The 12,981-nt window shown below is 41.4% G+C and overlaps 1 protein-coding gene across 1 annotated transcript in view; it reads right to left on the reverse strand.

Moving 5' to 3' along the window:
* Window positions 1-661: 661 nt before the first annotated feature.
* SLX4IP (SLX4 interacting protein) overlaps window positions 662-12,981 on the reverse strand; it is a 227,894-nt gene continuing 215,574 nt past the window's right edge. The window contains exons 7-8 of the mRNA XM_090286051.1: window positions 2,996-3,096; window positions 662-1,703 (exon numbers count right to left, since the gene is read on the reverse strand). Of these exons, the coding sequence (XP_090142177.1) occupies window positions 986-1,703; window positions 2,996-3,096 (819 nt within the window). The 3' untranslated portion in view covers window positions 662-985. The remainder of the gene's footprint in view (window positions 1,704-2,995; window positions 3,097-12,981) is intronic.

Here is a 12,981-nt window from a genome sequence, read left to right on the forward strand (position 1 = left end):
GTGTGCCCAGGAGACATGTGAGTGGTTTCCTTATGCAGTTCTTCATGCATGGTGTCATTCCTGACAAAGTGAATGGATGTTTAGCATAAAAATAATTTTCTGAAGACAGTTATAAAGTATGATGAGGAAGTAGCAATGTTGTTAGAACAAGCATATGAGGTCTGTCCGGAAAAAGCCCAGCCATTGTTAATATAACAAGAACAGTTAGGGCGACACCGATGTAACCTGGCAGCCAAGGAGAGTGGACTGGAATGTGCATGCATGAACAATGACGATTTCACTGCACTACTCAGTGGGGGTGGTAGCTGCCACTGAGTGAGCATGTGTGCTGTGTGGCCACCGCATTCAGAATGAATGAGTGGAGCAATGAATCTGCATCACATTTGGTGTTAAACTTGAACATTCCTCTGTGGAAACTATTTGAATGATTTAGAAGGCCACAGCTGTGGGCAACTGGTAATTGGCAGCTTCATCACGACAACGTGCCGCTCATGCATCATGTCTCGTGTGGAGTTTTTTGGTGACACCCAGGTGAGTCAGCCCCACTACAGCCCAGATTTGGCACACTGTGACTTCTGGCTTTTCCCAAAACTAAAATCGCCTTTGAAAGGGAAGAAATTTCAGACTATGAAGAGATTCAGGAAAATATGACTAGGCAGCTGATGGGGACTGGGAGGACTGTCTGAGGCCCCAAGGTGCCTGCTTTGAAGGGGACCGAGGCATCATTGTTCTATGTACAGTGTTTCTTGTATCTTTAATATATGTCTTTATTTTTCATAGTGCATGGCTGGATACTTTCTGGACAGACCTTATAGGCTCCTGAAGGCTACTGCTTTGAAAGCTAACCCTAACACAGATCCATATTTTCTCTTAAAGAAAGTCATTCTAATTCCTTTGAAATCACAGCATCTATACACACTTCTCATTTTTCACAGGTTTGGCCACTATATCCCTCAACCACAACTTTGGAATCCTCTTTAGTAAGTCAGTGGCCTCTTTCGTACTTCTTCCTTTTCTTGGTTGGGCTGCCATGAATTATAGCCAACCTTTCAGTGTTTGTGGCTGAGCCGGTTTGCTCTGCCTGCCCTGGCTTATTTTTCATAAGCTGTCTGGAGGAGAGATTTTCCAAAACATGCAAATCTTCATTAGACATGGTTTTCGCTAAATCTGGTTTCAAAAGTAACCCTGGATCTGACAGCTCTAAAGTTGGTAAAACCCTGACAGCTTTGCTTTTTTCCATTATTATTTCTCTCGGGACTAATCGGTCACTTCCAAAAGAAACTCTCTTGTGGTGGTTGAAGGCTTCCGCAGAGCCATAGTTCCTGCGTTTCCGTTGTGTTCTGGCCCCTCGTGGACTTTGTTTTGGACCTGGTGCTGCTGACTCACAGCTCCAGACAGGGCTCCCGCTTAGAAGCCCGGTCTCTAACCACTCCCCAGGATGAGGTTTTTGCTGGCTGCTAGTGTCTTCTGGCTGGGCCTGATGAGCATTTTCCAGCTTTTGAACAGGAAGCCCCCAGTGGCTCTCAGCTGCCCTTATGTAATCTTTTGCTTGTCCCGTGGACGCCGGTGGGTTAATGGATGCAGCCTGACTGTCACCTCTTCTCACTTCCATCTCTGCAATCACTGAGTCACTAGATGTTCCCACAATGTCCCTGCTACTCTGTGATTTGCTCACGATGCTTTTTGTTTCAGCTCTTTTCACACTAAAAAAAAGAGAAAAGTCTTGTTTTGTAGTAACGTTATGGTTTCCTCCAAATTCCCCTTACCACATCTACACCTGAAAATAGAAAGCATGCACTATGCTCCCTTTTCCCTATCTCCCTAGCAGATCTAGAAAAATCCCCAAGTGTATGTTTAAATGTAGACTGGATCAAGAAAGTGTTCACATTTTCCAATAGACTGGGGTACACCAGGAAACACTCTTTTATTTACTGATCACTGGTTTATTAATGAAGTTCATATTTTAATGAAGGCAGACAGGTATTCATTTCAGATGTTAAGGGTCAACTTGAAATACTGATTTTTTTTTTTTGGATGTATTTGAGTAAATGCTCAAATATATCCAAAGCAGAGGCTTTATTTACATGTCTCTGTGTATATGTGTACAAGAACATGTTTATATATGCACAGAGATACATACTATTTCTATTTGTAAGTAAATAATAATCTAGAATTTCTCTCTGGCCATTTCAAGATATTACTCAAATATAATCACCATTTAGTCAGTGTCAGGCTTGTTCATTAACTATTGGAAATAGGATTCAGTTAATCTAACTTGAAATGTTCTGGGAAAAAATTTCAGAGAGTATGCAAGGAAAGTAGAAACATAGTGGACACAAGAGTTGCTACATACCTTCATGTGCGTGCATGCACACACACAAACCCGTTTTCTACAGCACATACAGGAGACAGTGCAAACTTCATTCTAGTTGAAAATTACTTTGAGGGGCAAGATAAATGCTTCATGGGAAGATTCAGAAACCAGAGACTGACTTCAGTGTATATTTGCAGGCTTGTGAATGGCTTAAACCACCAAACTCAAAACAATGAAGCTGAAATATTTATTTTGGCTAAGCTTTAGTCTGGAAAGAAATATAGATACATGTTCTTACTGTTGCTATCACGGGAATGAGGACTGTCATAATTATGTTAGGGACAGAACAAACATCTTAGAAATGTGTTTTTTGAGATCTGTCTGTAGTTACTCTGAAAGTTGTATGAAACACACCACTGACAGGTGCTTTTCATCTTCGAAGTGCTTGTAATTAATTGCTCCTTGCAACATACCTGTGAAGCAAGGACTTGATTCCTGTTGTCCAGAAAGCAAGAGGAAGAGAGTCAGGAAGGTGGAAGGGCAAGTATGACTTAGGGTAGGCTTGGTGCCAAGGGGCCTGTGACTAAGTTCCATGTATTCTTGTTGAATTCTAGATTTCATGTTATGTATCCATATGTATAGACAGTCGAACATGAGAAAAAGGAAACACATTGGACCTACATTTCTTTCAGAGCATTTCTCTTGAGTTTTGCACTGGGAGGAAGCGGACTCTCTGCACACTCAGCAAAATAATCAGACGCTCCATGGAGAGCTCTTCCCGTCTACTCCAAAAGATAACAAAGGTTCAAACAGAAAAATCTATTAGCTGAACATGAAAAAAAAACAACACAGTGACACTCCAAATGTCCCAGTGAACAGCTTTACTTTTGTGAGAACTAGATGAAACTGCTTAGGGTTAGGCTATTTTAATTTTTTAAAATCTAGAACTTTCTGGTAAATTGTCACTTCACAGCCCACACACTTCATAGATTAATACATACCACAAATGTATACAAAACTTGTGATGAAAAGGATGATGATTCCAAACGACATGGGAACCCTTGGCTAGTGTGTGATATATCTGAGGTCCAGACTGTGCCGAAGCCCAGGACCTCGAAGCCGGGCAGCAGCATGTTTGTGAGCTCTGATCTTTCAGAGACCTGGTGGTACAGCGGTCCGTACCCTGATTATCCCAAGGATTCCCCACATTTCCTCTTGTTACAAAAATATAGAATATGGCCTTTGCAGTACTCAAGAATGCATCAAGAGTTAAGCCTTCTGATACCAGTACTTTAAAACCTGGAGTTTGAGAATCTTGGCTACTAAAAAACTGGGAGTTTTTATATAATTCACAGATTATCGGTCTACCTATCCTTATATGTTCCTGTGAAGACATCATTAGGAAATAATTATAAAACATAAAAACCTCCACCAATGTTGACCCATTTCATGCTTTGGAATTGTTTCCTTTCGTTAGCAAATAATCGAAAGCGTGAATCTCTCTCCTTTTCCAGGACTCTTGAGTACCTTTCTCCATCAAATTCCACAGTAAAATGTTGCTGCCACAGGAACAATTGCTTTAGATTTACATTGGAATTAATGATAGCCCCAGGGGGCCTGGGAGAGCCATCAGTATGCCTGGGTGTCCCACGTCCCATCACTGCCCTGCCTTTGGTTTCAGATCTTGACCAGTGTCACCAGAAGTCATATCCAGTTACAACCTATGTCAATTTTAAGAGTTAGTGAACTAAATATTACAGGGTTTATTGGGTGATACTGCATTTTGATGAGTTGCCCTTTTCTCCCTCCTAAGACTTACCAGTTAACCAAAAAGAGTTAAGAGTTGAAAAGTTAAATGAGAGCAACTAAGATTGAAATTTATATGTGAAACACTTCTAAACATGCCCTGTAAGTACAGTAGATTTTCCCCTCACAACCACACCCTGTAAGTGCTGTATTTTCAGAGCTGAACAATTAACATAAGGAGCATGAGTCAGGCTTTGAACAACTCTGTGGGAACCAGAAAGCCTTTTGCTATTAGGAATGATGTAAATTCCCCAAGGCTGGAAGAAGTCCACAATGGAAGGCAGACGGGGTCATAAATAACAACAATGGATACTGTGGAGACCACAGAAAGAAGGATGCCGTGATAGTGACACTTCTAATCTCAGATTGGATTCAATCACAACCCTTATTTATTTATTTTTTAAACTCAAAGAGCACTATGTATTTCCTATGGGAACTTCAAAAACTTCTTTAAGAAACAGGCCGATCCACTCTCAGCCCAAATTCCTCTGAAAACAAACAATGGGGGAAAATGTCCTTGGAGAAAAAAGGGCAACAGAAAAAGTGATGGAGTGACAGAAAGAAATGTCCAGTTCAAAAAGTGCAAAACCTGTGACTTTGTGTTTTCAAAAAAAAAAAAAGAAAGAAAGAAAGAAAAGAGAAAGGGGGGGGGGAAGGCAACACAGAGTCTCCTGCTCACAAATTAAAACCACATTTGGCAATTTGTTGAAGGAGGCATATTTACATTTGTATGGAGAGTGGGTGGGCAGCGGAAAAAAGATTAGACTCCTTCTTCAGCCCCTGAACTGTCATATCTCATTAGAAATCTCTCACTCTTACATTTCCAGGGTCAATTCACTACCCTTTGTCGCTAAATCACGGCCTCTGGTGCCCCCCAAACAAGTACTCCAGAGGAAGCAGCTACCACCTGGGAACAGGATTTCCCAAGGGAGTCATCCTGATTACCAATAGCTTCTCACATCTGGCAGTAAAATGCAGTCCATGGCTTATCCAGAGGCAAAATTCTCAGGTGGAGATAGTGTGTGCTGGGGTTTCAAGTGCCTCTCAGGCATACCTGGATGACATTACTCCTTCTTAGATTCTGCCCTGATATCTTCTGCAAACCATATAGAAAAACCCAACATAATTAAAAAGGGTACCAGATGACCATCCAAAGTCCAGAGTGAGTAGCCGATAGGTATTTAAGAAATAGGTTAACCAAGATGGCCTTTTTGGGCCTACATAAATGATTCTTCACAACCTGGAAGCTAGCTCTGAGTCTGCCAAGGAATAAAATTCTGCACATATCATTTCCTAGTCACCTACCCCCAATTTATTTACTTTTATTTTTGGTAATACTTGGAGGATTTTAGTTGTAAAAGTTTCCACCCGTAAAAAGTGTCTAGATGTAGTTTCAGGACAAAAGAGAACAGAAATAAGGCCAGGTCACCAGCCACAGAAGGAATCTAGTGTAGGGGGATACCCTCACTGGCAGCTTGAGCAGGGTAGGCAGGCTTCCAGACAAGGAGTGAGGCCTTATCCCCACCCCCGGGGATGCTCTGGAAACCATGGAGGCACCTGAGGTTGAGGACAGCCAAAGCACGTGTGCCCCAGTACAGGCCCTAGGGGGAGGCTGAGTAGGTTAGAGTCTGAGTATGACAGTGCCTAATATTACCCCAGTGCTATTTGGTCTCACATGGGAAATACTTTTTAAATTTCTGGACAGAAGGAATTGCAGAGAGAGCTCTCACCAGAATTAGCTGAGCAACTAAGACTAATTTCCTGCCTCTAGTCAGAGAATGAGCTAGACTGAAATGTAGTTATAAATACTGGTTAATGTTCAAGTTATAAAGGCAAATGGATAATGTGGATAAATCCAGGCATTAAGTCCACAGTGACTTATTGAATATGATTTTTTAACACAACACTGTTGGATTAATATGCGATAGGGAGAGAAGCTGGCCTAGAAAGACGTAAAAAGCACCTGCTCTTGAGTTTATTACCTCCTTAAGGAGTCTGTAAAACATAGCTGGGGATCCCAAAGGCTAGTGAGAAGACTGGCTATCGGAGACTCAGTACTAGAGGCATCGAGGGAGGTTTCAAAAGTATAGATTCCCAGGACCCATCCCTGGAAGTTCTGATTCACAAAACCTGGGATGGGGCAAGATCTATATGTAGGTTCCCAGGTAATTCAAGAACTGCTGGTGCACCTGAAACAATATATAACAGAGCAGAGAAACATAAACAAATGTAAACTGGTACACCGAGGCAGTATTTGCAAAGCGTGGTCGTTACCTCAGGCATCAAAATCAAGTAGGGAGCTTGTTCCAAAATGGTCTAGGTCCTCCCTCAGAATCTACTGTGTTTGCATCTCTGGGACTGGGGTCAGGGTATGTGCATTTTAGGCCAGCACCCCAGCGATTCTGATACCCAGCAGAGTTAATAAACTTCTGTTCTAAAGGGGCAAGGAATTGGTAACTGAGCAAAGTCCAGTAGAATCAGTGAACTCCATACCAGGTATGGTTTTTTAAAAAGATTTTATTTATTTTTAGAGACAGGGAAAAGGAGTATGAGAGGGAGAAAAATATTGATGCGAGAGAGAAACATTGATCAACTGCCTCTTGTACACATCCCAACCTGAAATGGAACCCACAACCCAGGCATGTTGTCCTGACTGGGAATCAAATGGGCAACCTTTCATTTGCAGGACGACACCCAAGGAACTGTGCCACACAGGTCAGGGCTGTACTAGGCATTGTTTGAGGACCTTGTGCAAAAGGACACAGAACCACAGAAATCGTCCTTGCTCTCATGAAGACTCCATCCCAGTGGGGAAGACAAGAAACAAACAAGCATATGTTAGGTGATGTTATTAAGAAATATAAACCTTTAAAGGGTCACAGGGGTGCTGTTTTTAGATATAATGGTCAGGGAAGGCTGTGGTGAACAAGGTGAGCTTTACCCAGAGACCTGAGTGGAGAACAAGCCGTGTGAAAATAGAGAGAAGAGCATTTTGGGCTCTGAGGACAGACGCTGCGTGGAAGTAGGGAGGAACAGGAAATCAAATCAGAGGAAGGTGTCAGTGAGCAGGGAAGAGGGGTAGGGTGTGTGTGTGCATGTATGTACATACCCATGTGCACATTCGTGATGATGGTGACCAATCATGTCCAGTGTTTTTTTAAGGATGGCATATTTTATTGTGAGAAAGTTTACTTTTCTTTGGAGGTTTCCAAGAAGAAATGGGATTTGACATTTTAAATGGATTATTTTGGCTAAGAAAACAATCCCATTCACAGTTGCTTCAAAAACAAACAACAACAAAAAACCCCACTAGGAATAAATTTAACCAAGGATATAAAAGACCTATGCTCAGAAAATTATAAACTGAAGAAAGAATTGAAGAAGTTACAAATAAGTGAAAGCATATACTGTGTTTATGGATAAGAAAAAATTAACACTATTAAAATGTCTGTACAACCTAAAGCAATCTATAGACTGCACACAATTACTATCAAGAGATCAATGGCATACTTCACAGAACTAAAAAGAATATTCCAAATATTTACATAGAACCACAAAAGACACCGAATAGCCACAGTAACCTTGAGAAAGAAAATTAGAGGAATCACACTGCCTGATATCAAAAAATACAAGGCCATAAGAATCAAAACAGCATGGTACTGGCATAAAAACAGACATACAGATCAATAGAACAAAATAGAGAATCCAGAAATAAATCCATAGCTTTATGGTCAATTAATATTTGACAAAGGAGGCAAGAACATACAACTAGGTCAATATAGTCTATTCATAAATGGTGTTGGGAAAATTGGACAGATATGTGCCAAAAAAAATGAAACTGGACTACTTTCGTTTTTACAATTTTTAAAAAACTTTGATTTATTTACTTTAGACAGAGGAGAAGGGAGGAAGAAAGAGAGGGACAGAAACATCAATCTATCAATTGGTTGCCTCTCGCATGCACCCCAACTAGGACGAGGCCCGCAACCCAGGCATGTGCCCTGGTCAGGAATCAAATCTGCAACCTTTGGCTTTGAGGGACGATGCTCAACCCACTGAGCCATGCTCGCCAGGGCCAGACCACCTTCTTACACCATACATATAAATAAACTAAAAATGGGTTAGACACTTAAATGTTAGACCTGAAATCATAAAAATACTAGAACAAAGCATAGACAACAAAATCTTGGACCTTTCTTGTAGCAACATTGTTTTTCCCTGATATATCACCTTGGGCAAGGGAAACAAAAGAAAAAACAAACAAATGGGTTTACATCAAACTAAAACGTTTTTGCACAGCGAAAGAAACCATCAACAAAATGAAAAGACAACCCACTGAATGGGGAAACATATTCACCAATGATATATCTGACAAGGAGTTAAATATATAAATTTATAAAGAACTTAGAAGACAACACCATAATAAACAAAGAAACAAAAAACCCCAAACAATCCAATTAAAAAATGGGCAAAAGGACCCGAATAGACACTTCTCCAAAGAGGACATACAGATGTCCAACAGACATATGAAAAGATGCTCAATGTCATTATTAATCCTCAGAGAAATTAAAATTAAAACCACAATGAGATATCACCTCACACCACTCAGAGTGGCTAATGGCCATCATTAATAAATCAACAAACAACAAGTGCTGGCGAGGCTGTGGAGAAAAGGGAACCCTAGTGTACAGTTGGTGGGAGTGCAGACTGGTGCAGCCACTGTGGAAAGACAGTAGGGAAACCTCAAAAAATTAAAAATGGAACTGCCTTATGACCCAGCAATTCCACTTAGGGGAATTTATCTGAAGAAACAGAAAACACTAATTTGAAAAAACATAAGCACCCCTATGTTCACTGCAGCTTTATTTGTAATAGCCAAGATCTGGAAACAGCCCAAGTGTCCATCAATAGATGACTGGATGAAATAACTATGGGGCATTTACATGACGGAATAATACTTGGTCATGTAAAAGAAGAAAGTTTTACAATTTGTGACAGAATGGATGGACCTGGAGAGTATTGTGCTAAGTGAAATAAGCCAGTCAGAGAAGGACAAATACCATATGATTTCACTCATATGTGGAATCTAATGAACAAACTGAACTAACAAGCAAAGTAGAGACAGACTCAGAAATAGAGAACAGACTGACAGCTGTCAGAGGGGAAGGGTGCTGCAGTACTGGGTGAGAAAGGTGAAGGGAGTCAGGGAAAAAAACAACCTCACAGGCACAGAGAACTGTATGGTGTTTACCAGAAGGAAAGGGGGAATAGGGGATGTAGAAGTGGGTATAGAGGGAAATAAATGGTGAGAAGGAGACGTGACTTGGGGTGGTGAACACACAATACAATACACAGACGATGTATTATAGGATTGTATACCTGGAACCTATAATTTTAATAACCAATGTCACCCCAATAAATTCAATTAAAAAAAAGAAAGAATTATCCTGGGCTCCGTAGAAGGACAAGGTGGAAGCAGGGAGACTAGTGATAAGGCTGCTGCAATATTCCACTCAGAGATGATGGATCTTGGAGGAGATGGGGGGTAGAGAAGTGGTTACGCTAGAAATAAAATTTGAAGGGAGGTCCAACAGAATGTGCTGGTGGATTAAAAATACAAGATGAGAGAAAGGAAAAACTCAAGGATGACTCCAACATTTATGGTTTTATTTGGAAGTTACCCTTCACCAATACTGGAAGGGCGGGGGAGGGGCAGGATTGGGGAAGTAGAACCAAGAAATTAATTTTAGGTATGTAAACTTGAAGAGTCCTCCTGTATATCCATATGGAGAGGCTGAGCAGGCAGTTAAGATACAGGTTGCAGGAAGAGAGAGGTCTGGGCTGCAGACACCAAGCTGGGATGGTATTTAAAGGCATTCGTCAAAACCAGCTACACTAGGGAGTTCGGATGTGGGAAAAAAAGGTGAGAATGAGGAGGATTCAGAAAAGGAGACTATAGGGAAAGAGAAAAATCAAGATAACAAGATGTCCCTGGAGGCAAGAGAAGTGCTTCACTGAAAGTGGCAACTGTGTCAAATGCTATTGAGTGAAACTGATCAGTAGAAGGTGACTTGACCAAAGCTGTTTTTGGTGAAGTGTTGGAACCCCAGTTGACCTGGAATGATTTCAAGAGCGAAGCAAAGACAGAGTGGAGACCAGAACATTCCAGTGTAAAGGCATCATGAGTGATACATGTAACTTTAAATTTTATACAAACCCATTAAAAAAGGAAAAGGAAACTGGTGAAATTAAATTTCAATCACATATATTATTTAACTTGATACGTTAAATATCATTATTATACCTCTTAATCAATAAAAAATAGATATTTTATATTTTTATACTAACTGAAATCTGGTGTGTATTTTACACTTACAAGTACACCTTTTCTGACTCACCACATTTCAAAAGCTCCCTAGCCAAATGCAGCCAAGGCTACGGCGTTGGCCAGCACAGGTCTAGACAACACCTTTGAAGGGTTTGCAGTAGAAAGGAGCAGAGAAATGGGCTGGTAGCTGGATTGGAGGAGGTGGTTAATGGAGGGTGAGTCAGTGATGGCTCTGGGACAGGCATATTTGGAGAGGTGTGTCAGCTACCATATGCCAACCTGTGTGTGTCAGGCACTGTTTCATGTATTTACCAATGTCACTTTCAAAACAACTTGGTAAAACAGGCGATGTTATTACTACACTCCAGGGACCTGATTCAACATGGACAAACAGCATGGGTGACAATGCCACTATTCATCTGATAGGCATGGCTTCTGCTGGGAAAACCTTGCTGCCTGCTCTGAAGCTCCGAGCTGCAGGCTCTGGGATGTCAACACAAGTCTAGGTTGGAACAGAGTGGTGTGGATCCTTGGGGTCATGGTGTCAGGCTGCTGGTCTCTCCAAAAGCCCTGTGTGTGCACCCTCATTGCAGCTCACCCCAACCACGTGCCTGCCAGGGCGGTGGTCCTAGAGCCCTCAGAGCCACAGGTGGAAGGTCAGACAGGAGCTAACCCACCAAACTCTTGTTTCCAGGACTACAGAACATCCTGCTTGATAAGAAGGCAATAAAGGGAGAAAGGGGAAAAAGCTCTTCAATGCTAATTAAGATTTTTCTCACAGTATTACTTAATGTAGTAATCACTGTGGTACTCTCAGCCCTTACCTTCTGAGAATTCAATCTATTTTCTCATGGTTGTATACATGAGTTTCTTCTAATTCTGTTTTACTCAAATAAAATTAATCAATAATCCAAGCAGATTATTTTAAAAGCAGATAATTCATATTAGAATATTAGAATACACAGTGTCAGGTCATGTTCTAAACATTACTGTTTCCGAATTTCTTGTGATCACATCTACTGAGAATGTTATACCCAGAGTTGATCAAACCAGGTTAACTAGAAGGCTGAGAGGTAAAGCACAGAGACGAGGGGGATGGAAGAAAAGGTCTGGCACTCCTTGACTGTTTGTTCCAGAGCCAGTTTCTCATCCCCCTGATGGGTGGTTCCTCACCTACCTGTCAGGACTGTTCGGGAAATTTAAATGCAGTGAGGTAGATGAAGCACACTTTGGAAACTGGAAAGCACTGAACACATTTTCTTGACATTTCTGGGAAAGAAAACCTGATGGCTGTACAAACCATGGTTTTTATGTAGGCAAAGGATGCCTTGTACCTGTAGGGAACTTACGTGATTCAAGTGCTTTTCCCCACATCTCATTGGAGTCTTATTGAGCATTTGGCAGACAGGTATTGTCTCTATTTGACAGACTGGGAAGAATGAGGCCTAATAGGCTAAGTGTCCAAGGCAGCACAGTTAGCTAGGGGCAGAACTGAGCTGAGAAGGCCTGGCCCCTGGGCAGTGTTCTCTCCACTGTGGTCAGTGGGTCACTGCTGTCATGGTTAGAGATGGAGTTGTAGAAAGAGTACAGGACTTTGAGCTGTCCCTGGGTCCTTGATTCCAGGTCCCTCAGGCCACTCCCTTACTGTGTGATCTTGATAAGCCACTTGTCTTCTCTGAATATCAGCTTCCTCATGTATAAGAAAAAGGGATGGTAATAATATCTTGGTAGTGGACACTCATTCACTTCCTGAAAATAATACTAAGATTTTCTTCTAGGGAATTATGTGCTCACTGTCCATCCAATGTCCATGCTTTCAGGAGGCCTTCATGCCTGACTCCAGAAGTGGGCCTGTGACCCAGCCCATGCCAATCAGAGTGCAGAACTCATGAGCTACAAAGAGAGGTATGACCTACAGGTCACCCGGGAAGAGGCCTGCTCTCTTTCCCATGGACCTGGAGCTGCCAGGAACAATTACCACATATAGGCTGAGAATAAACCAACAACAGTAAAAGGCAGAACCAAAAGATGGTAAGATAATATTCTTTGTGCCTCTGATCAAGTCATAACTGAATCCTGGACTTTTCAGGCACATGAACCCAAAACCTTCCTTTTCTGCTAAGCCATGTATAAAAATTCTTATTTATTGATTTGAGAGAGAAAGGAAGGGAAAGAAAGAGAAACATTGATTTGTTGTTCTACTTATTTATGCATTCACTGGTTGGTTAATTCTTGTATGTGCCCTGACCAGGATCAAACCCCCAGCCTTGGCATACTGGGACAATGCTTTAACCAACTTAGCTAGCTGGCCAGGGCCTTGTTAAGCCATTTTGAGTTGGCCTTCCTGTCCCTTGAAAACTAAAAGGTTCAAGATTGATACAATCTCTTCTCAGATTTGTTGCACTGAATAAGTTATTGTATGCAATAGCCCTCTGCAAACAATAAAGGCCTTTTGAAAACAATAAAAGCAAAGTAAAAGTACTATGTTATCAGCTCACTTGGGGGCCAAAAATAATAAAAAAATATAAAGCTG

The sequence above is a fragment of the Furipterus horrens genome, unplaced genomic scaffold (assembly GCF_987537825.1).
Source record: "Furipterus horrens unplaced genomic scaffold, mFurHor1.1.pri manual_scaffold_8, whole genome shotgun sequence".
Lineage (NCBI taxonomy): Eukaryota > Metazoa > Chordata > Mammalia > Chiroptera > Furipteridae > Furipterus > Furipterus horrens.